Source organism: Grammomys surdaster, unplaced genomic scaffold (genome assembly GCF_004785775.1).
Source record: "Grammomys surdaster isolate TR1022 unplaced genomic scaffold, NIH_TR_1.0 126109, whole genome shotgun sequence".
Taxonomy (NCBI): Eukaryota; Metazoa; Chordata; class Mammalia; order Rodentia; family Muridae; genus Grammomys; species Grammomys surdaster.
In genome coordinates, this window is record NW_021620917.1 from 6,164,639 (window position 1) to 6,192,560 (window position 27,922).

General features: G+C 49.8%; 1 protein-coding gene across 1 annotated transcript; it reads right to left on the reverse strand.

Annotated features, from left to right (window-relative positions):
- Positions 1-653: 653 nt before the first annotated feature.
- Positions 654-27,922, reverse strand: Dnaaf5 (dynein axonemal assembly factor 5; the record flags this gene model as incomplete). The annotated part of the gene is made up of 9 exons (XM_028756022.1): positions 654-1,661; positions 2,642-2,833; positions 5,742-5,898; positions 10,678-10,828; positions 14,406-14,553; positions 18,451-18,619; positions 22,392-22,535; positions 26,247-26,459; positions 27,690-27,922. Coding segments are annotated over 9 exons (1,544 nt in total), but the record flags the coding sequence as incomplete, so codon positions are not given.

Here is a 27,922-nt window from a genome sequence, read left to right on the forward strand (position 1 = left end):
AGTGAGGAACTGGGGGCATGGCTCAGGGGTAGAACACATTTGTAGAGTCTTAAGTTCAATACTCAGTAATGCACAATAAATAAAATGCTGGGTCTCGGGCCAACAAGATGGCTTAGCAGGCCAAAGTGCTTGCTGCCAATCCTGTCAACATGAGTTCAATCCCCAGAACCCACAAGGTGGAAGGAGAGAACTGACTCCTTCAGGAGTCGGGTCCGACTCCCACATGTACGCTGTAGCCTACGTGCCCTCTCCAACAAATAAAGGATTGCAATAGATAAAACAAACAGGCGAACAGTCTTCCACACGACTGACAGAGCTTCAGGCAGCAAGGATAGTGGAGATGGACAGAATGCAGCTTCAGGCTGTAGTCACCGGGCCAGGGACTCTGAGGCCAACCTCACCCTGGATGCCCAGACAGACTCAGGACCACGCTGGGGGCCCTGCTCACCCTGGTGATGGCTGGGCCTTATTTGGCCCTCCATCTACCTCATGTCAGAACGCGGATCACAGGCAGTGATGATTGTCACTAGAGGGCCCATGGCGTCCATGGCCAGCATCCCTCAGGCTGGACCAGCCCGACACCAACATATGGAGACAGAGCTGTGTGTATGGGTGTAGTGTAATCAGTCAAATCATTCAGATGGCCACACAAATTAACTATAATAAATAATTTAATTCCATAAATGCAAAGCAGAAATGTTAAAATTCTTTGGAAACCCCCACCCCTCCCCCACATCGTCACAACAAAAATACTGGCTGCTGATAACAACCACTTAGAAGTCTTTTTTTTAGGCACTTGGTGGAAAAAACACTGGGGCATGACTACCTCACTGACTGCTGGTTTCCTATCCTTTACCCACGAGCATCGCTAATGCTGAGAAACAGAAACACCAGGACACTGCACCCACATTGCAAGACATTCTGGTGTATTTAAAATCTGGGAGGAGCCAGGTAGTAGTGGTGCAGGCTTTTAATCCCAGTATGGGAAAGAAGAGGCAAGTGGATCTCTGAGAGTTCAAGGCCAGGCTGATCTACAGTTTCAGAATAGCCAAAGCCTCACAGAGAAACTCTGTGTCAAAAACCAAAAAAACTGGGAGAAACTTTATCAGTGAGTCAAGACTGGACACTGTCCTCAGCACAAGATGATGGGACAGAGCCCAGAGGAAGTGGATGGCTGTTGTTTTTACAATTGCTTTGGCTTTCCAGCAATGTGAAGAGCATTATGGTGAGTCTGAAAGCAGCCCAAGACCCCCTGGGGCTTGAATAAAAACATCACATTCAGGCAGCTAACTGGGAAGCTGGCATGGCTGGGGGCATTTAACTTTAATGTTAGCTTTCTGACGCTTCTGTGAAAAGTAGGCATGTTTCAAAATCTCAGAATCTGCTTAGGAAAAACAGGAGCTGATGCTCCAGAACCACCTGATGGCTGGTGGGGTCCTAGGGAGCCAGGCCTGTGGACATGGCTGTCTTAGATGCGAGGTCTCCAGGACACCATGGTCTCTCTGCAGTGGGTGATGCACACGGTCACCGAGCGGCAGCCATGGTTTGCATGTGCTGTAGCAGCTGCTCGCAGTAGGCAGCTGAGCGATGTTTGTGCACGACAGCCTCTGTCTCCCGCACCAGCACATCTGGAAACAGGACGCTGCCCTCCTTGAGGACTTCTAGAAGAGAGCACGGAACCCTGAATCCAGCAGCAGTGGGCTGGGAGCCCACCTCACAACTTTACAGAGCTGGCAGGTTTTTTCTCTGGCTGCTGGGTAGATCCCACAGGGTTGAAACCACCTTCCTAATGCATGTAGAACCTCAAAGGTTTCAAGGGGAAACCTTTGAGGTTTCTCTCCTTCTACCACGTGGGTCCTGGGGATTGAACTTAGGTTTCGACCCTTGACAGCAAGTGCCTTTGTCTGCTGAGCCATCTCACTGGCCCTGCAATGTGTTTTATTATGAACAAACAAATGGCAATCTCTTCCAGCAGGTGCTTAAGCCAAGGAAGCCAGAGGGAGTTTCCAGTGTAGCCGGGAGTCTTCCCTCAGCCCTGCAATGACTACTCCCACCCTCCTTCCCTCTAAGTCAGCAGCATCCAGGTGTCCTTCCTGCATGCTAAGCCATTTGTAACAGCATTCTTAGTATTTCTATCCCCCCGCTTTATGTGTGTGTGTGTGTGTGTGTGTGTGTGTGTATGTGTGTGCAGGTCAGAGGTCAGGGCTGGAGTGTCTTCCTCTACTATTCTCCACCTTATTTGTTTTGAGAGTGTAAAGGTGTCTGTGGCCAAATCTGATACCCCGGGTTCCATCCCTGGAATCCGAATGCTGGAGGGAGAGACTCGCCTCCTGCAAGCTGTCTTCTGATCTCCATGTGCACCGTGCTTGGCACACAAGCCCACATACACACACACAAAGTAAATATGAATATAGAGAAGCGGGGCTGGAGAGACGGCTCAGCAGTTAAGAGCACTGGCTGCTCTTCCAGGGGACCTGGATTTGATTCTCATATCACATGGCAGCTCACAACCACCTCGAGAGTAGCCAATGCCCTCTTCCGGCCTTCATGGCTATTGCACACATGCATTACACAGACATGCACAGGCAAACACTCACACGCCTAGTAACTCAGGGCAGACTGTGGGCCCTGGAGAGCTCACCTAGGACGGTGTCTTGGATGGCACTTTCTGGGTCATCCAGGTGGACCAGCAGCTCCCTGTACAGGAACTGAACGCTGCTCTGATAGGCGGATTTCCCGTCCGAGCTCTCTATGCACTTCAGCCAGGTGAGCAAGGCGGAAGCAGCTGCCATCCTCACCTCATTGGAGACATCATCTAGGCGCTTCAAGAGCTCTGTGGGGAGAGTGAGAGGCGTGAGGGCCTTTGCTCTAGGGGACCAAGAACCCACCTGAGAAGGTGCCTTTAGCACTGGGCACCTTCAATGATGGCCCTCACTCCCCTGAAGCTGTTCAGTCCCAACAGCCCTGAGACCCCTAAGAAGACTCAAATCCACACCAGACAACAGCACGCGGCTAACCTTCCTCACAACTGCCGCAGGCTCAAGAACCTGAGGCCAGTAACCCGACCACGGGGTCAGCCTTGGTTTGTTTCTGTGGAAATTCCTTCACCAGGTTGCCTGCTGCCAAAAACAAATCTATCCTTCCTGACAGGGAGAAACTTTTTGTCCCCCCTCAAGATAGGGTTTCTCTATGTAGCCCTGGTTATCCTAGTACTTGTTCCATAAACCAGACTGGCCTTGAAATGAGAGATCTACCTGTCTCTGCCTCCCAAGTCCTGGGATTAAAGGAGTGCACCACCACTACCTGACATAGGCAAAAACTTTTAAAGTAATGGGTAGAGTTTCATTAAACTTAGGCTTGCCCACAAAATACAAACAGAACAACCCCGACCTTCTCTGAAGCCAGGCATTTTGTGGCAGCACACAGCTACGATACAAGCACCTGATAAGCTGAGGAAGGAGTACTGTCATAAGTTTGAGGCCCAGTTAGGCTAAACAGAGTCTAAACCATCGTGGGCTAAACCTATCTTAATTGCCCAAAGGGGATAAAAAGCAATACCTGGAACCTATCTTTTTTTTTTTTTGGTTTTTTGAGACTGGGTTTCTCTGTGTAGCCCTGGCTGTGCTGGAACTCACTCTATAGACCAGGCTGGCCTCAAACTCAGAAACCCACCTGCCTCTGCCTCCCAAGTGCTGGGATTAAAGGCGTGCACCACCACTGCCCAGCGTGGAACCTACTTTTATAGTATGAACCTTCTGGAAAATATGCAAGTGGTAACAGTTGAGTGTTGGTTGGGAAGGCTGTCTGTCATCTGTCCCTGAGAGTTGAGTTTATGTTGCAAGCACCTTTGATGGTGAGCAGGCTGGGTCTGGCTTACTGAAGGCAGGGAAAGCATCACTACACACAGAGTGCACAGGCTTTAGGACAGGACGTGCTGGAAGGACTCATGGGGCTAACCAGGACTTCCCAGCATGTTCGGCTCTGGATGCTTCTTGCTCACACTCTTTGGACAGGCACAGAAAGAAACCATCTACACCTCAGTCAAGAGGTGGCTGAGGCATGGAACCCGAGCACAAAGACTCCCCCACTGCAGGCCTGAGGGCACCCAGACCAGTTCTGGAGTTACACGGAGTTGATGCTCACTGGGGCTAACTTGCAAAGATGACAGGCTGGTGGCAGCTGGCACTGCCCTTTGTGAGCAACCTCTCTGTCCCCCGTTCAGAGTTGGCCTTGGGTACCTATACCCAGCCTAGGTCATCCTTCCAACAGCCTCCGCCATGCACTAAGAAGCAGCAATGTTTGAAGCATTGTGCTTGCCATAACCACAGAGCAGAGGTGTGCCCTACATGTGCACGCTCCCACTGGCACTCCCCACAAAGTAGGAAGCCACCAGCCCTGGCAGTCGGCAGCACACATTAGCCTAACTTGCTAAAAAGTAGAGCCACACAGGCTGTGGGTTGAAATGAGAACAAAGCAACCAGAAACATAATGCCAGTGGGAGAGGCCGGCAGAGCCTGCGGGGTTTTCTCGTAGAGGCTTGTCCCACCTCAGTGTTCTGCTCTGTAGGCCTGAGAACTGAGTCTGCCTTCAGCCCTGGAGAAACAGACCTGATTCCTCCTGCCAGGGGCTGTGTTAGGGAGCCAAAGGCCTTCAGTGTACTCACTTCTCCTTCAGCCGTTTCAGAGTTTATTTAATGCACTTGGGAGACTTTTCATTTAAAAGATGATCTCCCTCTTTAGCCCTGGCTGGCCTCGAACTCGGAGACCTGCTTGCCTTGGAAGTGCTAGGGTTAAAGGCATACATCAGCATGCCTAGCCTGGACTTTTTGTTCTTTTTGAGGCGGGCTCGTGAAGCTAAGGCTGGTCTTGAACTGGAGTTCCTCGCCTTCACCCCTAAAGTGCTAGGATTACAGTTTCATGCCATCACACCTGTCTTTCTTGTTTGTTTTGAGACTGGGCCTCACTGTATAGACCTGGTTGGCTTGAAATTTTGAACATTTGCAACAATCCCCCTGCCTCTGCCACTCAAGTGCTGAGATTAGAGCAGTGTGCAAGAATGGCCAGGTGTTAACTTGCTTCTAAAGGATGTTATTATTTTAGCTTTTTGACAATAGCAAGCCACTTTAAATAAGAATTATAAGGGGTTTGTCCTCAAGCCTCTAATGTCACTTGTCCTGAAGACCATCCATCAGTCACTACAATGTGTTGGGAGCTGTGTTAAGCATGGATCTGTTCCTCTGTGCCAGTGTTCTGCTCCTAACAGATGTCCCCTCCTGGTCACCATGTGGGATCCTGCTGGCTCTGACAGCCCCACTATCTGCTTGGTGTTCAGCTGGCTCCACCACGCCTACCACCCCAGATCCAGGGAGACTGCTCTCTCTAGCAATGGCGGACAGAAACTTCATTTCATGTCTTTTTTTTTTTTTAAAATTGGGGACCTGAACAATTTCTGCTGCAAGGAGGGTCTCCCACCTTTACTGGCTACACCCTCCTGGTCCTGGAAACAGAGGCTGGCCCCATCATCTCCCTGCTTCTCACGCTGGGCTGCTAGTCAGGGCCGGCTCATCTGTCACTGTGGCGGCATATGGATGCACAGTATCAACTTAATCAAGGGTCAAAAGAAATACTCTCTATGTCTGACTACAAAAGAAGTTACTAAATAACGTGGTGTGTGTACGTGTGTGTGTGTGTGTGTGTGTGTGTGTGTGTGTGTGTGTGTGTGTGGTGGGTCTGCTGTCTCACCAGGATAGATCTTGAGGAATTTCTCTGGCTCCATGGTGTCCCCTGAGTTCTTGAGGAACATACTGATGATGCGGCAGGAGATCAGGCGTGTGGTCTGGGAGTCGTCCTCCAGCGTGGCCAGCACTCGTGGCATCAGGGTCTCCTGTGCCTCCTGCACCTGCAGGTCACAAATGCGTGTGAGGAATGTGGGACCACCAATGCTGTCAGATGGCATCAGCACCCCCGGCCAGGCAATGCAGCTCGGAATGCTATGTCAAATCGCACCTACAAGTAGACTTGAATCTTCTTGGTTTTGTTTTTAATAACACAAGTTTTGTTACTTTCCATGTGTACGTCTGTGGGTGTGCAGGTGCACATGTGCAGAGTCTGCAAGAGTCAGTTCTGTCCCTTCACCACATGGCTCCTGGGGAGCACACGCAGGCTCTCAGGCTGAGTCACCTTGTCGACCCTTGAATCACTTTAATTATTTCTTTGTTTTTCCCAGTCGAGGCTTCTCTGTGTAGCCCTGGCTGTCTTCACACTCAAGAGCTCCGGCTGCCTCTGCCTCCTGAGCACTGGGATTACAGGCCACCGACTTCAGTGTGGTGTAGCCACCCCCCACAGGCACAGGCACTGGGTCACTTATTGTTATTGGCTAAGAGGATAGGCCAGGCCACACAAGGCAAGCTGACCATATGAATCAGAGACAATCAGCTCACCTGTCATCCCAGCACTTCAAGGGCAGGCTCAGCTAAACAGGGAGTTCTAGGACAGCCTGGCCTGCAGAAAACCATCCCAAGGGGGGTGGGGTGGGGGGATCAATAAACTAACAAAAAACCCATGAGGGGCTTGGAGAGAAGATTCAGGTGATAAAGAGCTTGCAAGAATCAAACTCAACCCCCAGCACCCATGTAGAAGCTGGGTGTGGTGGTATACATCTATATTCCAAATGCAGGGAAGCAGAAATCCAGGATCCCTATGGTCTGATGGTTAGCCAGTACCAGGCCAGTAAGCAATCCTCTGTAAACCACAGTGGACAGCCGGTGAGGGATAGCTTCTGATGCTGTCTTCCTCAGGCAGGCTGTCACTATGATGAAACATCATAACCAAACAGTTTTGGGCAGTGGCTATTTGGATTACATATCCTGAATCATAGTCTGCTGAGGGAGGCCAAGACAGGAACTCAAATCTTATGGCAACCTAGAGGCAGGGGCAGACGCATGGAGTGGCCATGGAGGAGTGCTGTGAATAGCCCTGGTCTTGAATTTTGATGCTAATTCTACTTTCCTGGGAGGGGCTCCAGAGTGAATCAGTATACAGGTGACTTTGTGAACCTTCTGCCCACCTTAATTTGTAAAATAAATGCTAGACCAGTGATTGGGCAGTAGAAGAGGTGGGTGAAGCTAGGAGTTGGAAGGCGGAAGGAATGAGAGGAGGGGAGAGAGGACAGAAGAGGGAGGCGGATGTCCGCCTGTCTCTAGCAGTCTAAGGTAGTTATAAACATCAAGGTTAGGTAATCGGGTTAGCAATTCTAAGTGTGTGGGCATCGTGTGTACTGAGTATTTGCTGATATATAAATCCACTGAGTGACCTTTAAGCATTAAGAGTCTTCAGTCTACTGGGTACTGCAAGAATATTGTCGGGTTGAGCCGAGCACTGTGAGGGTGGCGGGGTTGGCCCAGGGCCATGCTTAGTGCCATGGATGCCACGGAGCTGACGTGGAGGCAGCAGCCACGCCAACATCCCGTGGGTCCTGGCTAGCAGGGGCTGTTAGACCGAGAACATGGCGGAGGCCAGGAGCTAGCCAGACCGCCCGCTTTTTCTAATACCTACCGCTATAGAGGAGTACTGCTTACTGGCTTGCTCAGCCTGCTTTCGTTTAGAACCCAGGGCCAGCAGCCCAGGGGTGTTCCCAACCACAATGTACTGCCCCTCTCACATCAATCACAGATTACGAAAATGTCCTACTACAGCTGAATTTTCATAATTGCAATTTCCTCCTCTTCGGAGAACCTCAGCCTGTGTCTTGCTGACATAAAACTAGCCAGGATATTCAAAAGTTTATTCTGGCGCTCATGAATGAACACACACATACACACACACACACCACAGATACCATTAAAACAAAAGAACCTTTTGCTCTAACTAAAATAAAATTTGAAGTGTAGGCGGTTTTCCAGGGGTGCGTGCGATAGAGAGAAGAGGCAGGGAGTGATGGGAGCCACAGAGCTGTCACAGGGAAGTTATTGTTTTGAAAGTAGTTAATGCTGGGCAGAGCCCTGTCACATCCCAGTGAGCACTGGAAGCTGAGGCAGGACATTCATAATTCAGTCAGCCTGGACTAGAGGAAGTTCAAAGCCAGCTGAGGAATCTTACTGAGCTCCTGTCTCAAAATTAAAAGTAAAGTCAGTTAGGAGTACAGATTAGCCACAGAAGACTTGCTTAAAATCCCCCAGTGAGAGGCTGGGCTGTGGCTGAGAACCCCCAGGGAGGGGCTAGGGTGTGGCTCGCATGCAGAGCACTTGCCTAGCACGTAATGAGGGTGGGCCTGGGAGATAAACCACATTCAGATGCACTTGTAAGGCTTCATGGGACAGGAGAGTGAGGGTGGCGTGAGCTAGTGAAAGGCTCCCAGGTCTCTAAGCAGCCTGAGCAGGGCTCTCATGGTCAACCTGAGGAGTCACCTTTGCTGAGGAGGTGAGAGGGCTGGGGAGGGCAGGTGGTGCCAGGTGAGTTATGTGTGTACTGCCACCTAGTGGATGCTTCTGTACCACTTTCCAGGGAAGCAGAAGGGCTTCTGGAAATGGACCTTCATGGTGCAGCAGTGGGGGACCACAGGATGATGGCTGACCAGGTAGGGCACCAGTGGGAAGATGGAGGGAGAAGCAGGTGGGGGGACCTTGGGGAGGGCATCCATGTCAAGAGGGACTAGATCACAGCACAAAGGGAGGGCTCTGCCTGCAGCTTTGCTGTTCTAGGAATAGAAATACTGCATTCTCTAAGAGCAAATGTTCTCTCGGCTCAGATCTTGATTCTAAATTTCAGATCATCTCAATCATATCTGTTTTAATTTGCTCAGTCGAGGTCCTCCGATCCTACCTATGCTGCTGTGCAACGTGAGAGTCAGGTAACAACCTTCTGCTGTCAGCAGGGGGCGCTCACATGCTGTGAGTGGATGGCACGGGAACCATGCAGAAGCAGAAGCACAGTTTCTGTAGTTACAGTCTCTGGCTCACTTCACTAGCCATGCTTACAGCAATTCAGGCCTAGCCTGCCACCTCGGCCATTTCATCTCTGTGTGGTAGAACTCAGCCCAGGGATAGCCCTCATTCTAAGCTTGGAATTTTTTGAAGAGCATTCAGTAGAAACTGATTTAGGAGAAGACTAGTACCTGATGGAGGACTTGCTTTGGTACCAATCATTCTGTGTGCAGTTGCAGCAGACATAACGCACATGTGTGTGCACGTGCTTACGGAGGCCAGGAATTGATACCAGACATCTTCCATCATCCTTCTCCAACACACACACACACACACACACACACACACACACACTTTCTGTGTGTGCTGTCTGCTCGTCTGTATGTGCACCATGTGCATGCCTTCAGAGTCCAGAAGAGGGCATCAGATCCTCTGGAGTTGTGAGCCAGCAGACACGGGTGCTAGAAGCTGAAGCTGGGTTCTCTGCAAGAGCGGAAGGGCCATCTCTCCAGCCACCACCCTCTGTTCTCACAATGCTAGTCACCCCTGGGACCAGGCTTGGCCTTTTTTTTTTAGCATGGATGCTGGGATCCAAAGTCAGGTGCAGGTGCTGGCACTGGCATGCCGTCTCTTTAGCCCCAACACTGTAGCTGCCTAAGTATGTGAATGATGTCACGGAGCCTGGCACGGGGGTGGGGGGGGGGCGCAGCTCTCACTGTAGACACCATGCTGAGGGCTAAACTTGGAAAATCCCATTTTTCATGCTATAGCCATAAGAATCAAAGGAACATTTTAGATAGATAAGCAGAGTGTTAAGTGATGGATTCAGATTCATACTCAAGTTGTGACTCTGAGATCTGCTGCTAACCACCACCATTACCACTGTCCAATACCTTAGCCACAAGCTGGGAGCACTGGGCTGTGGCCAGTCAGAATCGCATCATAGTGCACTGCAGCTGTAAAGTACATTTGATTTTGAAGACTCGTATAAAACAAACAGCAGGAATGTCTCAAGATCTGTAAAAGAACAACTCCCAGCTGAAAATGTCTTGGTTATGCTACAGTGAGACACGTACATTAGGAAGGAACTTAAAGAATCTTTAATAGGTTTGTGTGGTGGTTAGGGCTAACTGTCAACCTGCTAGGACCTTGAGTATCCTCCGGCATGCCTCTGGGCGACTACCTTGATTAGGCTAATTGACATGTGGACAGGACCGATTCCTGGGCTTGAGGTTCTGAGTATATAAAATGAGAAACTGAGCTGGGCAGCAGCCTGCATTCCCTGCTGTCGGCTCCTCTGTTTGAGACAGGTCTCACTATATAACGGTGGCTGGCGTGGAACTGGCTATGTAGTCCAGGTTGGCTTCAAACTCAAAAATCTACCTGCCTCTATCTTCCAATTAAAGGCACACACCACTACGCTTCTGCATTTCACTGTGAATGTGATGTGACCAGCTGTCCAAGCTCCTGCTGCCGTTGACTTCTGTACCATGATGGACTGTGACCTTACCTGTGACCTGGTATAACCCTTTTCTCTTTTGAGTTGCTTTTGTCAGGGTATTTTATCATAGCAACAGGACAAGAAACTAAAACAGTTTGTAAACCTAAGGCAGAGACCAGATCCCAGATCCTTCAAGGAGATGGAGCCTATGACAACCAGGCACTAAGACCTCAGCCCTTTAGAGCTTTCCTTGCAAACTGAAAGACACAGTTCTATAAGGTCACACGGACAAACAATTGGTCACAACTGTCCTTACCTGCTTGGCCGATAAGATGTCACTGCTGATGAGTGCCCACAGACAGGATATGGCAGCTGTCCGGATGGCTGCAGCTGTCCTCCCTGCATGCCACTGCAGGTTGGGGGCTAGGATGTCATTTATTACCGTATCTAGGTAGCCATGGAACTGTCTGGAACAAGAGGGCAAGTGAAGAAGGACACACAGACTACTCTTGAAGAACACGCTCCAGTTTGGGAACGGAACTGGACCTGACCCTGTGCCCCTCTGCAAGGAGACCCTTGTGAAGTGACCTGGTAAGGTGGTGGGTGTGGGGTGGGGACCCTGTGCTCAAGTGCTGCACCATGATCAGCTATGTGGGTCACATGGCGCCTCCATCACCATCCATTGAACCTGCCCTCTATACCATTAAAACAAAAGAAGCAAGAAATAAGGGCTGGGTGTGGTGGCGCACGCCTTTAATCCCAGCACTAGAGAGGCAGAGGCAGAAGGATCTCTGTGAGTTCAAGGCCAGCCTGGTCTACAGAGTGAGTTTCAGGACAGCCAGGGCTACACAGAGAAGCCCTGTCTCAAAAACCAAGAAAAACAAAAAGTAGCACGGGGCTGGAGATGACCTGGTGCTCAAGAGCACTCGCTGCTCCTCTAGAGGACCCGAGTGTGGTCCCTGGAACCACCAGGCGGCTCACAACCCCGTGACCACAGCTCCAGGGAAACGCAATCTCCTCTAAGAGCCTCTTCAGGTATCTGCACGCACACAAAACATCTTCTTTTATGATTATGCTTTAAAGACAAAACAAATGCTTCTAAACCAAAAACTCTCATACATTAGATGCCAGCAAGTCTTACTAATGTGAGGCTCTATGAAGAAGAGCTGTCTGTCAGGCCTTCTCTAACAGACTGCTCAGGGCTTCACCCTTCAGAGAGCAGACAGTCTGCCAGGTGCTCAGGACTTCTCTCCCCACTGCTGCTGGTCCATAATCTACTTTCATTTTTAACTTAAAAAGCTGGGATCTCATGTAGTTCAGGCTGGACTCAAATTCCTATGTAGGGCTGGAGAGATGGCTCAGTGGTTAAGAGCACGGACTGCTCTTCCGGAGGTCCTGAGTTCAACTCCAGCAACCACATGGTGGCTCACAACCATCTGTAATGGGATCCGGCGCCGTCTTCTGGTGTGTCTGAAGACAGCACTTCTATATAGCTGGAGCTGATGATCTTCAATGTCTTAGTCTCCTCCCTGAGTGCAGGAACTACAGGCATATCCACCACTCCCAACTCGTCCAGGCGGGGACTGAGCCCTATATGCTGGGCAAGCGCTCTCCCAATTGAGCTATACCTCAAGTGTTTGAGACAAGGTCTTGTTTTATAGTCTAGGCTAGCCTGAAATATCTGATCCCCCTGCCTCCACTTCCTGAGTGCTGGGATCACAGGCATACACCACCACTCTTGGTTTATGCAGTGCTGGAGATGGAACCCAAGGCTTCCTGTGAGCTGGAGAACCACTCTCCCGACTGAGCTACATTCCTAGGCCTTAGGCTGTCATTTTGTTCCTTAATTTTGCATTACATTTTCTTTATGTATTGTATGTGTGGGTGGGGTGTGGTACATGTCCACAGTGTAGACATGGAGTCAGAGGACAGTTTCAGGAGTTGGCTTCCTTCTCCCACCATGGGGGTCCTGAGGACTGAAGTCAGGTTGTCAGGGCTGGAAGCAGATGTCTTTATTCACTCAATCATCCCACTGGGCCCTAGTCCACAATTTTTACGTGAAATTTTACTCAAGGCTACCAAAAGGACTGAAGCAAAGGCAGTGGCTTGGGTAGAGCTTTCTATAGTTCCCTCCCGCTCCCTCACAGGCATCTCTACAGCTCAGACAGGAGTGTGAGGCAGCGGTAGGGGGAGTGGGGGGTCTCGGTTGTGTGGTAGGTGGGATGCTGTGGTGCTACCACTCGGGTTTGCTGGAAGAGCTTCTCTAAGTTGAGAATCCTGACTCCCTGCCAGAGATGACATCCTTAGACTGAGCCTTGACTGGACAACCAACCTTTCACTCTATCATTTTGTGATGTATAAATCAAAACCAAATGGTATTTTGTGCTGACTAGTTTTATGTTAACTCGACACAAACTACACTTAGCTGAGAGATCATGACTGAGGGCATCATGACTGAATGTAGGCAAGCCTGCAGGGCATTTTCTTAATTGGTGGTTGAGATGGGAGGAACCTGCCCATTGTGGGTGGTGCCACGGCTCGGCTGGTGGTCCCGGGTGCTATAACACAGCAGGCAGAGCAAGCCAACAAGTAGCTAGTTAGCAGCCCTCCTCCATGGCCTCTCCATCAGCTCCAGGTTTCTGCCCTGACTTCCCTCAGTGATGGACTGTCATCTAGAAGTTCAAGTGAAATAAACTCCTCCTTAAATCTCTTTTGGCCATGGTGTTCTGTCATGGCAATAGAACTCATGGAATAGAAACTATAAGACAATGCTATTGTCAGACTGTCCCTACCCAAACAGTAGCAATCTCTCACTCAGTAGCTCATCTGCATAATTGGATTCTCTAGACTGACTTGATCCCTGGAGAGGTCTGAAGTGTGTCACTGGGAACCTGGCCCAAACCTGGCAGCTGCGTTTGTGGGTCAGGGGTGGCACTGTTCCTCAGCACACGGGGTGTGTGGAAAACGCTACGGCCTGGTGGCAGCCCAGTCATTTACTCACTCCACTCCCGTGTACACGCCTGCTCGATGGCCTGCTGCCAAAGACGCTCATTAATACCTTTTTATGGTCCCTTTTCAGCCCTGAGGTTTTTTAGATAGCAGGAAACAGAATTTCCTGCAGTGTGTAAGAGGCTGGCAGTCAGCCCCACAGTAAGAGTGCACTCAAAGGAGAAAGGTTAGAACGACCAACTTGTAGGGAACTTTATAGTTTGCTGACCACACTTCATGGTGACAGGTTTTTTTTTTTTTTTTTTTTTTTTTAGTTTTTGTGGGGGGTGGGGTGGGGTGTGTGTGGTGTCCCAGGAGTTCACACGGGGCCAACTCAGGTCTCCATCTGTAAGACCCAGGCTGTCAGGATTGGGAGGTCCCAGAATGATTTGAATCTTATTCTGTTCAATGAACCAAGGAAGGCATTGACCGTTCGTGCGTGTGTGTGTGGTGTGTGTGTGTGTGTGTGCATGTGTGTACACGTGCACATACATATGTGGTCTTCTTTCCAGGGCAGCTCTGATTTTCTACACCACACTCAGCTCCTCGCTCTCCCGTCCTCTCCCAGGATGGGCTGGCTGGTCTGGGCTGGTCTTGGCTGGCTTCCCTCCTCCCGAGAGCCTGTTCTTTCCTAAGCTCTTTGTTCCACTTTCTCTTTACTTCAAAGCTATAAAATTGGAGGCTCTTAGGTTGCAGAGCTGCCTCTGAGCTTTTCTGAGATAACAGAAGCTACCCCTAAGCCTTCACCATCAATGCTAATTCAGTCAGGTCTGTTCCGTCTAAAAGGTGCCAAAAGGCTTTTAAAACAGAACAGCGAAACAGAAGCCATTAATAGTTAATATGCCCTAAAACTTTCTCACTCGATGGAATTTTAATGACTCCCCTAAAGTGACTTTGATTTACTGTCTGTGTCTCTGTGGTGCACTCACCAAGATCACTGTTTATCTAGTGGGGTGGATTCTAGAGATACAGACCACCAAGAAGCCTGGACCTTGGGGGCCCTGGCCAGGGCAGCGTGGGAAGACCCCTCCGACACAGACCTGAGGGCTGACCTACCCCTGAGAGTCGACAGTGTCCTTAGGCCTCAGCAGCATCGTGGACAGGACAGAGAAGAGCTTCAGGCGCATGTGTGGGTCTGTGCTGGGCTGGAGACAGGCCCTGAGGGTGGGGATCACATACTGCAGAGCTTCTCCCACAGCTGGGCCTAGGAAAGGGAAAAGGGGCTGCAGCCAGCTGATGGCGTCCCAGGCCTCCCTGCTGGGGCAGGAGACAGATTCAGGGACAGGAGTGCAAGGGAAGGCGCCCTGCAAGCCACGGTGCACAGCTCCCCTTCCTGACATCTGCTCTCCCAACGGCTGAGTACACTAACAAAAGATCATCTCTAGCATCCCCATCACATGACCAAGACACAAATCCAGCTTCTCTTTACAATTTCTAAATTCTTTCTTAAAAAAAAAAAAAAAAAAAAAAAAAATTAGGGCTGGAGAGATGGCTCAGTGGTTAAGAGCACTGACTGTTCTTCCAGAGGTCCTGAGTTCAATTCCCAGCAACCACATGGTGGCTCTCAACCACCTGTAATGAGGATCCGACGCCTTCTTCTGGTGTGTCTGAAGACAGTGTACTCACATACATAAATAAATAAATAAATCTTAAAAGAAACCCTGTCTCGAAAAACCAAAAAAAAAAAAAAAAAAAAAAAAAAGAGAGAGAAAAGAAAAAAAATTTACTTCTGGAGGCTAGAGAGATAACTCAGAGGCTACACTGGCTGTTCTTCCAGAGTTCTGAGTTCAATTCTCAGCAAGCACATGGTGGCTCACAGCCATCTGTAATGAGATCTGGTGCCCTCTTCTGCAGGCATACATGAAGGCAGAACACTATACATAATAAATAAACCTTTTAAAAAATGACTTCACTATTCTTAATACTGTGTATGTGTGCCTGAAGATGTGTGCAGAGCTGCAGGACCAGGCCAGAAGCAATGACGTCCCTGGAGTTGGAGTCACAGTGGTTATGAGCCATATGACATGGGTGCTAGGAGCCAAGCCTCAGGCCTCTGCAAGAGCAGCAAGAGGTCTTCATGGCTGAACCCTTTCCCCTGCCCCCTTTTTCTTTTGACAGAGGATTTAGACTGGCCCTGAACTTGAAACAGCATCTCAGCCCCCAGTTGTTCCTTAGTGATCATCCACTTCTTGTTTTGAGGCAAGGTCTCTCATGGACCTGAGACTTAATGATTAGGCTAGGCTGGCAAGTCACTGAGCCCAAGATTGACCTGTCTCTACCTCTCCAAGGGCCAACATCATCATGGTGACGCACATCTCTAATCCTGGCAAGCAGGAGGCAGAGCAGAGGCAGGGGGATCTCTGAATCCAAGGCCAGCCTGATCTACACAAACAATTCCAGTGGAGCCAGAGCTACACAGTCTACACTGTCTTGAAAAACAAAATAAAACAAACCAACCAACAAAATGCCTGGCATTTTTACAAGAACCCGGGATGGTCCTCAACGAAGGCCTACTCATTCAAACTCCTAAAACTAAAGTCAAGAGATATCGCTTAAAAAAAAAAAAAGCACCAAAAGCATTCATTCAAAGCATGTCCACCGTCTGCTCAAGCCTTGTGGTATGAAAGCCAGGAAACAGGATCTGGTCCCTTCAGCTACCCTTCCCCCAGGTCACAAAGACTTCATAGGCAACCTCTTACTTGAGGGCTCACTGCCTGGTGACTGGAACGATACAGTCTCTAGAGTTGGACATATATGGCTGACTCTCCAGAACACGGCCCCAAGCGCTTCTCAGATGTGCCCAGAGCCCTAAGTGGGGCTTAGTATTTTAGCATAATCCCAGGTACAGTTTGCTAATTCTACAACAGGACAACATGGCGAGCCACCTAAACCTCCCATTTCAAGATTCAGTTTCTCAAACCCCTGTAGGTCCAGTGTCTGTAAAGGAGCATTGGAGGCTTAAGGAGGCAGCAGCGGTGTCTACCTGCAACGGTGTGGGTCTGAGGAGAAGGGAAACAGAAACCTGCGAGTGATGAGGCAGCACTCAGAATAAAACCAAGTACTCAGGCGGGAGTTTCATTCACAAAGGAAGAAAGGGGATGGCTGCAGGAGAGGGAAGCTGACTCTCTCACCTCAACTACAGTGAGAAGGAAACTGTCAAGAAAATTATCTAGAGTGAGGGGCTAGGGCTATCCATCCATCCGTGGATAGAGTGCCTGCCTAGCACACTTAGGGTCCTGGATTCCAGCCCAGGACTGCATAAAGCAGGCATGAGGGTGGAAAGCTGTAACCCCAGCACTTAGGAGACAGGAGGCAAGAGGCAGGCTTCAGGTTTCTTCTTGGCTAGATAGCCAAGTCTGCGGTTAGTCTCGGCTGCATGAGACCCAGTCTTCAATACTAAACAAGTTCACCCCAAGAAATGTGCTCTAGTGCAGGTCCAGCTCTTCCTGGGGCTGGGGACTGGAAACAGGGAACAGAGCTGCATCCTTAGCTCCTGGCTGGAGACCTGGGTGTGCTCTGCCATTGGTCAGATCAGACAAATGTGACCTCAGTGCTCTGCTCTGACAGGCAGCCCCGATGCTGTGCCAACAGTGACAGGGACAGGAGCAGCTGCTGCCCTAAGTGAGTCCTTGTACTTCTGGTCTTACATCTCAGCAAGTTGAACAGAAAGCCTCAAAGGCCCCGACACATAGGTTTCGATGCCCACACTCTACCTTCCAGACACCGAATAGGTCCAGGAGCTTAGGGGCCAGAGGGTGGTGGGAAACGGCCCCAGAGTGAGCTGGGCCAATCGGAAAGGAGAGCCACATTGACTGTGGTAGAACCGGAGGCCACACAGGGCACTCACCAAGCCACACTCAAAGTACAACAATGCCCCTATTTGCAGCCAGGCTGAGTACACAGGGCCCCTCTGCTGACACAGGCCAGGAGAAGAAAGGGTACTGGGTCCTGAAGGATGTGGCAGAACCTTCCCATGATACAGGATCACAGGGCCAGGAGCAACCCTATCCAGCAAGGCAGGTCCTCTCAGAGAGGCGGATGGCCTGCTGTCATTCCCTTGTGTGGGCATGCACACATGGAAGCCAGAGTTTGACATCAAGCGTTCTCCTCAAGAGCTCCTCATTTCATTTTGGAAACAAATTCTCACTGCAGCCAGGGCTCCCTGAGTCACCTAGACTAGCTGGCCAGCAGGTCCCAAGGATCCTCCTGTCTTTGCCTCCCCAGAGCCAGGGTTACAGGAACATGATACTACTGCCTGGATGTGCACTGAGTGTGTGTGTGTGTGTGTGTGTGCGTGTTCATGTGCGTGTGTATCCGGTAGTAGTATGCAGAGATCAGAAGAGGGCATTAGATCAACGGGTACTGGAGTTAGAGACAGCTGTGAGCCACCACGTGGGTGCTGGGAACCAAACTTATATCCTCCACAAGAGCAGCAGGTACTCTTAATTGCTGAGCCATCTCTCCAATGCCACAGCTGACATTTTATGACTGGCTCTGGGGATTAGACTCAGATCCTCATGCTTGTTCAAGAAGCACCTGACTGAATGAGCCATCTCGTCAGTCCTTAGATACCACCTCTGCCTTCTGATCTGTCCATATTCTAAAACACCGAAGCAAACTATGCCTTCTGGCAAATGCACAGAGAGTGCCATGCTGGATGGCTGGAGCCTGGAAGGGGGGCCATGCCTCTTGTATCTACAGCTTCTCCTCCCCAGAGCTGGGGGCTCAAGTGGGATTTGTGAAGGGGGCCGCACCTCTCGGCATTAAAAATGTTAAAAAACAGAATAAAAATAAAACCCACTAAGGGTTCTAAAGCAACGCTTCTCACTTCCACAACAGCCTCTGTGGCTAGAGATGCTGAATTTCACTGCAAAACAGACATATTGAAAACACAAGCTCTAAAGGAAGCCATGGTACACCCTATTTTCAAGGCTTTCTGTGGAGGACATTTCTCCTGGGCTCAGTGGCTTGCTTGTGACCTGGCATGTGGGAGGACAAAGCAGGAGCAGACCTGGGTTGATGCCATCCTGAGCTATGCAGCAAGACCCTGTCACTCTAACGAGAACTATGTCGGGGTCCAGGCCATTTCCCTGACGCTCACCTGCCTGCGTGAGGAGCACAATGAACTTCAGCAGCTGCACACAGTGCACTGTCCACTCGCCATGGGAGGCTGTCAGCCGCTCCAGGAGTGCGCCCACATGCTTGCGGTAGACATCCCGACTGCTGGGGAGATCCTCCACCTCAGCCAGCGTATCCATGGTCTTCTGAGCCTAGAAGAGGGTATACAAAGATTGGGACCAGACTAATTTTTAAATTAAAAATATTTTTTTTGGCTGAGTGGTGGCAGTGGCAGCTCATGCCTCTAACTGCAGCACTTGGGAGCAGAAGCAGTTGGATCTCTTGAGTTTGAGCCTAGCATGATCTATAGTTAGTTTCAGGATAGCCAGGGCTACAGAGAGAAACCCTGTCTCAAAAAATAAAATAAAATAAAATGAAATGAAATAAAATAAAATAACTCAAAAAACAAAAAACCCAAATCAACAACAACAAAAAAAGGTTTTTTGAGACAGGATCTCATGTAGTCTGGCTGGCCAAGATGACCTCATATTCTGAATCCTCCTGCTTCTAACTTGAGTGTGGGAATTATAGGCATGTGCTAACATAGTTTCATGCTGTATCATACTAGGTAAATAGTCTTATCAGCTGAGTTATAACCCCAACTTTAGAGTTCAGTTGTTGTTTTCCAGGGCTACATTTACTGATGTTCCTTTCAGGGAAGAGGGTACACGGGCCACCGTGCGGTCCATGTGTCAAAGTCAGATGACTTGAAGGAGTCAGCTCTCCTCTTCCACCATCTGGATTCCAGGGATCAAACTCAAGTTGTCAGGCTTGGTGGCAAGCAACTCTACACTATGAGCCATCTCGCTCGCCCCTTAGAGGATTTATTTATTTCATGTATGTGAGTGCACTGTCGCTGTCTTCAGACACACCAGAAGAGGGCATCGGATCCCATTACAGATGGTTGTGAGCCACCATGTGGTTGCTGGGAATTGAACTCAGGACTAAACGAATGTGCCACCAGCACCCGGCTTGGAGTCTACTCTTTTTTTTTTTTTTTTGGTTTTTCGAGACAGGGTTTCTCTGTGTAGCCCTGGCTGTCCTGGAACTCCCTCTGTAGACCAGGCTGGCCTCGAACTCAGAAATCCGCCTGCCTCTGCCTCCCAAGTGCTGGGATTAAAGGCATGCGCCACCACTGCCCGGCTGGAGTCTACTCTTTAAAGCTTACCATTCCTGACAATTCTTGTCATCTGAGGTCTAAGAAAAGGACATCAGTAAATGTAAGTGAGAAGACCAACTGGACTCTACAGGAGACATCAGCTAAACAGAAGCATCTGACCAGGAGGTAAGTACTGTAGGACCAGCCCACCAAAGAGCAGGCAGGGGGCCATAGCAGGGCTACATCAGGGCTGATGCCTCTCCACAACACTTCCTGCCTCTGTCAGTGCTGTGTCTATAGTAGGTAGTAACAGACTCAAAGCCATTCACTCAGCAACCCAAGAAGCACAGCTCATTTGTGTGTGTGTCTACGAACCCACGAGCAAGCATGTCTGTGCATGCATGTGTTTCCTGAAAGCTGCTCAGAGGCTATGCTAACAGGGACTAGTTTTAAAGACGGGGCTGGGGGAGAGCAGGACTGCCCAGTCATTCGTAAGCACGAGGCCCTGAATTTGGTCTTAAGAATCCATATGAGAAGCCAGGCATGGTGGTATATGCCTGTAATCTCGGCAATGGAGAGGCAGAGATGGAGTGGGTGTGGTCCTTAGGGCTTGCTGGCTGGCCTGGCCTGTTGAGTGAGCCAGTAAAAGACTGTCAGATAAGCAAGTGGGTAGGGCTGGAGAGATGGCTCAGCAATTAAGGGCACCGACTGCTCTAGCAGAGGACTTAAACTTAGTTCCCAGCATTCACGATGAACAGGTCATATCCACAACTTTAAACAAATTTTTTTTTCAAAGACTTATTTATTTTATATATGTGAGTACGCTGTAGCTGTCTTCAGACGCATCAGAAGAGGGCATCAGATTCCATTACAGATGGTTGTGAGCCACCATGTGGTAGCTGGGAATTGAACTCAGGACCTCTGGAAGAGCAGAGCCATCTCTCCAGCTTCCACTTCACAACTCTTAACTTCATGGAACCTGAAGCTCTCGTCCACCCTCTGCAGGCACTGCACGCACACACACATACACAAATCAAATAATCTCTCAAAAGTACACACACATGCACACTCACGTGCATGCACACATGCTTGCATGCACATTGTGCACATGAAAAAAAAAAAAGAAACTGTTACACTATAGATAACTCTGGCAGGAGGATTAAGAGTTCAAAGTCAGCCTGCACTACACAGAAAGATCTTGTTTAAAAAGTCCAGCTGGGCGTGGTGGCACATGCCTTTAATTCCAGTACTCAGGAGGCAGAGGCAGGCAGATGTCTATGAGTTTCAGTTCAGACTGGTCTACAAAGACAGTTCCAAGACAGCCAGGAAGAAACCCTATGTCTAAAAAACCAACCAAACAAACAAAAAACTAAAACAAATAAAACAGACACAAAAATCCATGTCTGGAAAGATGGCCCAATGGCTAAGAGTATGTATAGCTAGCTCTCTTGTAGATGTCCTGAGTTAGGGGGCTCACGGCCATCTGTTACTACAGTTCTTGGGGATCCGATGTTTCTGGTCTCTCAGGACACATGTGGTTATGCCCACAAACACACACATATGTACACAACTAAAAAAAAAAACAAAAACCCAAACAAAGTAAAAGCCCTGAAACAACTGACTGGAAGAGGGCTGAAACAGGCATAGTGTAGTGTGTGCCAATATATGAGTCCCTGGCCCAACCCCCAGCTACGAACAAAACTCCACCCTCACAAACACAACAAAGCCACCACCCAAATCCCCCAAACTGTAAACAGTGCCCATTGATGGCTGCCTGTACTCTGCCCCCTTAGCTCTCCTACCCAGACCAGACCTCAAGGTAAAAATGACTTGCTGGCTTCTCTGGAACCCACTACAAAGGTTAGTGGTGGGCAGAAGGAGGATTTAGTACACCAGGCAGCCCCTGACAGTCCCCAGGGCAGTGGGGTCATGTCTCTGTTCCTGATCTGATGGGTTTGGCTCCCTTCCTGTGGCCTGCAGGCACGGCCTTGCTAGAACTCATAGTCCTGTCAGTGACAAGCTATCTTTGATGACATATGACACATACGCTCGGCAAAGATTTCTTCACAGAGAAGAGTCTGAATTGAGAAAGTATCCAACAAGAGAGGAAAAGGCCCCCTCAGGCAGGTCTCCACAGGCTAGCTAACCCTCCTGCAGGCCCAGGAGGGTGGCTGAGAGCCTTGCTCTAGCTCACCCTGAGGCAGTAGCACCTGGCCCCAGACGGTTATTGAGGCTCACAGGGATAAACAGATCTGTGCGTGCGTGCACGTGGAGAACGGAGGTTGACACTTAGTGTCTACTTCAGTCACTCTCCACCTTATTTTGTGAGACAGAAGTTGGCCTTCAGAAGTTCAGGGGTAGCCTGGGCTACATAATAAGGACATCTTAAAAAAAAAAAAAGAAAAACAAAAAAAAGAAAAAAGATATATTAAAACTTAAATGCAGAGTCAAGAGGACAGAAACAAGGGCTACACAGAGAAACCCTGTCTCAAAAAACCAAAAAAAAGAGGACAGAAACAACTCCAGGACTGTGCTCCACAGGCCAGCCATCAGCCTTCTCTATCTACAGCTTTTGGTTGCACAGGAACATTTTGAAGCACAAGAGATTAGGGAAGGGCAGCACAGGGTCTGTCCAGCGTCCCAGTATTACAGCCTTCACTCCCTGGGGGCCATCTTGTGAGAGACTCTTTTTAAATATTCTGAATTCTTTCATCTTTGCTACTCAAGCCTGCCTTAGGTCTGAAATGCAACCATGCTGGAGGCTGACAGAAGACAACTACATCTCCTGTGGAAAGAGACTGCAGTGCAGCGTGCTGTGCGCTTACCTTCTTCTCAAGACCCACGGCATCTGAGACTGCCATTATTGTCACTAGCACCTCCAAGAGCTGCAGGCTGGCAGCACGACAGTCTTCCCGACACACAGACAGCAGAGCCTGCACACACAGCAGCAGATGTTCCAGGTAGAGATTCTGGAAGACAACAGCAGGAGTCAGCATCCCTCCCTTCTCAGCCCACTGTCAGTGTGGTACCCATGCATGCAGCAAGAGGCAGAGAAGCTGCAGACCCCACCTGAAGGCGGCAGGCCCTGACTTGAGCACAGCCACTGAGAAGGGCACAGTGGGTCAGCAGAGAAGCTACAGAGGGATTAATACATATTATGGGCCAGGAAATGGTGTGGGGTATGCCTTTAATCCCAGTGCTTGGGAAGTAGAGGCCAGCCTGATCTACAAGCGAGTTCCAGGCCAGCCAGAGCTGTACAGAAAAACCCTGTCTCAAAACAACAACAACAAAACAAAACAAAGAATACACACTGTGAATGTTTACTCATATCTTGAAACTTAAAACTGTCATCTGCAGCCGGGCAGTGGTGGCACACGCCTTTAATCCCAGCACTTGAGAGGCAGAGGCAGGTGGATTTCTGAGTTCGAGGCCAGCCTGGTCTACAGAGTGAGTTCCAGGACAACCAGGGCTAACCTGTCTCGAAAACAACAACAACAAAACAACAACAAACAAACAAACAAACAAACACCCCAAAACAAAACTGCCATATGTATTTATTCTGTGCTCTGTGGAACCTATGAAACAGACATGGGATAAGAATGAGAAAGGACACGTATGCAGAAAAGCAGCTTGTGAATTTCTGCCTTCCTGGGTGAGAGCCCAGGTGTGGAGTGAGTGCAGTCTCCCATTACGGACATTCTGGCTGGCACACCTGTTCCTACCCCAAACTTTCTAGCCTAGGGACTGGGCTGAGTTTCCTTCCCCTAACTTCCCCGATTCCTGTATAACCCAGCCGTTTTGATTACGCTGGCCTCCTGCTTAGCCTCCTGGTCTCCTGGCTTGCTCCTGGCCCTATTCCCCTTTCCTCACAAGGCTTCAGTCTGCCAGGAAATGTTCATGGGCTGCCCCAGCTGTCTCTGCCTCTGCTCTCCCTTCTATCTACAACAAAACCTCAGCCCCTTACGAGAGGTCCTGTCCTCTGTCCCTTTCCCTTTTTTCATTCACAGGCCTATTATCTCAGGATCAGGAAGGTGGAGGCAGGGGGATCAAGAATTCAAGGCCAAACTCAGCTACCTCGTTTAGGTTCTGCATAGGCTACACATGACTGTCTCAACAAAACAACAACAATAACAACAAAAACAACAAAAACCCCCAACCAACCAACCCCCCAAACCTCACAGTGAACAACCTTGTGACATTCCCAGGCTGAAATGACCGAGTGTCTTGGATCCACTTTAAAATAGTCTGCACCACAGAAAGACCACAGGCTTTCTGACAGATGCAGATGCAGGAGGCGAAGCTGTGCATTCCTGGCCCCTCCTGGCTTCAGGTGCATTTCCTGTGGACCCATGGCTGGGTGGCCAGGGGGACCCTGTGAAGTACTGGCAGCAGGCTGCAGGAAGACAGAGATCCCACAGGCTTCCTTCTGCATTCATGTCCTTTATCAGTCCTCTACCTCGTCTATTCCACAGGGTCACAGAGCACAGAATAAACAGGAATGGCAGTGACAGGCAAGTCATACATAGGCCATAGATAAAAGCTCACATACTTACACACCAGCCCTCAAACAAGTTAGTTTACTTGCTGAGAAATCTTACCAGCCCTCAGTTTGTTCTTAAAGAGGTTCTTATCATGTTCTTGTGACCACAAGATATCCAACATCCCAAACAACTTAACATGAAGTGGGTAGGGAGGCACTGTGGAGTTGAGCTGTCAATTTCCAAGTCTATGGGCCTTGAGCCCACTGAAATACCTCTGTCCTTTCAGATCCAGCAAGAAGAAAGTAATGTGTCCATCCTAGGTTTCTCTGAGCCTAGGGTCCCTGGACAGAGGACGAGAATGTGCTAGCACACTGGAAGGAGAAGGGCCTCTGGAGTCCTTCTGTGCTCTCAAGCTTTGTCAGTTTCCTCTCGGCTGAGCAATGGTCAATGCTAACATCTGCTCGTGCAGAGAGGATCCAAGTTCAGTTCCCCGCATTCTTGTCCAGTGGCTCACACCTGTAACTCCGGCTCTAGGGGATTCCTAGCCCTCTTCTGGACTCCATGGCACCTGCACTCATGTGTACACAGACATGTACAAAGCAAAATACATCTTAAAAAAGAAATCAACCCCTTCTGCTACAAGGCTGGACAATAACTCTCCTGTTAGCTAAGAGCTAGCACAAACGAACCTGAAAGGCCAGGAGATCTACATTCTCTGGGAGCGACACTAAGAAATCACGTGGCCACAATTTCCTTGCTGTCAAGTTTGTAAGAGATGTAGAAATACCTCTTCAAGACTCGAAGCCACACCTTCCAGAAGGGGAATGTTCTGTGTTTCCAGGGAAACACGCAGCTGACAGATTGGCAATTTATCTAGCTGAGTTCTGGGAAACATGGACACCTAGTGGGGTTAAGTGCATGAGTATGGTCCTTCCTCACTCCTTCCCAAGACTCCAGCCCTATTCCCACGAAGTTCCCTTAGTATTTTGTTATTTAAAAATAAAATGTCTTAGTTACCTCCTCTTTTTTTTCCATTAAGGTAGAGCTTCACTATGTAGCCCAAGCTGTTCTTGAACCTGTGACCCTCCAACCTCCCAAACGCCGGCATTACAAGTGAACGGGTTGAATGAGAATGGCCCCCGTAGGCACAGAGACTTGAACACTTGGATCCCAGTTGGCGGAGCTGCTGGGAAAGGGTTAGGAGGCATGGCCTTGTTGGAGGAGCTGTGTCACTGTGGGGTGGGCTTTATCTTGCCGCCTTGTGCTTGTGGATCCGATGTAATCTCTCAGCTACTGCCCCAGTGCCATGCCTGCCCGTGGCCATGCTTCCTTCCTGTCATGATGTCCATGGACTCTAACCCCCTGACATCCTAAGTCCCCCACTACTTTCTATTGTAAATTGCCTTGGTCATGGTGTTTCATTACAGCACTAACAAAGTAACTAGGACACCAGGTGTGCAACACCACACCTATAGGTCTGTCACGACAACAACAGAAATGGCTACACAGAGCACCGGTGCTGACATCTGTCAGTCAGTGGTTATCCCTCCACCCAGCTTTCCAGAGCTGAGCCATCTCTGGGTGCACTGAGGCCTAAACAGGTATACTGGCCCGTGAGCAGAACAGAGTCTCCCAATAAAAGGATCAGGGTACTGAGGAGAGGGTATGCCTAACACACTCCAACATAGCAACCTTCATTTTGCCCTCAGTAGAAACAACCAGAACATATCCCAGTGGTAAAGTCCAGGCCAGGCTGTTCTGGTTCAGTTTAAAGCAAACCTGTCTGTCAGGTCACAAGTGGTTACTTCAAACATAGAATTCAAGTGCTAAGTGACATGGACATCCCTGAGGATGTGCAGTTCACACCAATGATGTGGTGTGTAGTCCATCTCCAGGTTAGGACCCAGGATACCCTCAGACCCATGTCCCTGACCTATGACTATCCACAGCAGCAAGGCCAGCTGGATTCTCCTGGGAGATGGTTGTATCCCAAGCTGTCCAAGCCAATGACACTACTATCAAGAGGAAATCTTAATTTAAATGGCTACCTGTTGTGGGTGGCCACAGGACTAAGTAAGGACTGCTGACAGTGGCATCTGGGTGTGCTGCTGCCAGTGCGCTAGCCAGCATCAGCAGTTACACTCAGAGATGGCCAGCACCTGGATACTCTGATGCCCACCCTTCCAGACACCCACTTACATTCTCAGACCCTTGGCAGATGTGCTCCTGGGCCAGCTCTGTGGCTATGACCTTGAGGTGTGGCTGCAGGGCATTCCGGGGGCAACCCCGGATGACAGAAGCGAGGATCAAGAGGCCAGAGGCAGAGGATGTTTTCTTCAGCATGGCTAAGATCAGTTTCAGAAATACTTCTGGGTTGACGAAGGTGCCAATGAGTTCTGCAGCTCTTACACACTGCAAGAAAGAGGGGAAGACGCAGAGTTCTGGAAACACGGCCACAGCCAGGAAGGGCTCCCACTGGTGACTGGGCTTACCCACAGGGCTTTCCACCTGTCAGAGGGCATGATTTACAGGACCTGCAGGGAAGCATACACCCTCCTTTCTCTCATGGGGGAGACCAAGGCAAATGGGACCCAGGACACTGAAGCCGTGTGTCTGGTTCTCCTGCCTTATTTGACACGAGCAGCCCAGAGCAGCCCAAGTGTCTCATTCACACAACCAATGCCTCCACACCCTGGGGAATTCAAGAATGCCAAGGACAAGGCTGAGATGCAAAACCGTGACACCAAATGCAGGGCACTGCACTGCCAGCCCCACAGGCCCCTCGCTGCTGTCTCCATAACAGGGCACTCATAGAGGACATGACACAGAGCTGGGCAGCAGTGAGGGCTGCCAGGAGGAGCTGCAGAGCCAGCTCTGCACCTGCACCACAGAGCAGGCAGGAGCAGCACACAGGGAAGGCACAGAGCACGGACACAGCAGCCTGCACATAGCACTTCTCACCAGCCCCTCCCGCTTCTTCATAAACCATATTGGGAGATATAAAATCCTTCATTCTGCCAACAAAACATATGTTCACACGTTTCATGAAAAGGCCCAGGGAGGTAACTCAGGGAACAATGTTCTTGCTGCACAAGCCTGATGATCAGAGTTCAGATCCCAGCATCCATGGAAAAGGAAGGAAGGGATGACAGCCTCAGAACCCAGGAGACAGACATGGGACCGCGGAGCAAGCTGGCTAGGTAAGACTAGCTGAATCTGAGAGCTCCTGGTTCAGTGAGAGATCCTGTAATCCATGGACAGCAACTGATATCCAGCGTTATATCTGGGCTTCCATAAGCATGCACACAACTGCACATGTACTCATACAAGCAAGAGCACACTCATGGTCATACTTATGGAAACACACATGAACAGACTCCCCCACTTCTCCCCGAGGTTTGTGTGGAAATGGCTGGAAACGCCAGTCTCTTAAGCCAACTGCAGACAGCCTGGACACTGGAAGCAGAGCATTGCTGCACGTGCTTGCCCTGTGAACTCAAAGGTGAGACAAAGTGCCGGGAGGCACCACCAGGGCCAGGCCAGTGGCTGAATATGAGGAGGTGAGAAGGGCAGAGGAGAGTGACTAGAGAACTGATGTCTACAGGGCTGAGAGCTTTGCCATTTGAATGGCAGGACACTCACACTGCTGACCACAGCTTTCTCCTCGTCGGCGCATGCCTGATGCAGGGTTCTGAGGATGATCTCCAGGTGCTGTGTGATGTGGTCCTCGGCGTGCAACAGCAGCACTGGCAACAGTTGCGCTGCCTTCACCCTCGTCCCCACCACCCAGTCGGTGATATCGTGACAGATGGCAGGAAGCACCTTGGAGAGGTTCCTGAAGACCAGCTCTCGGCAGCCCAGGCCAGGTCGGCTCT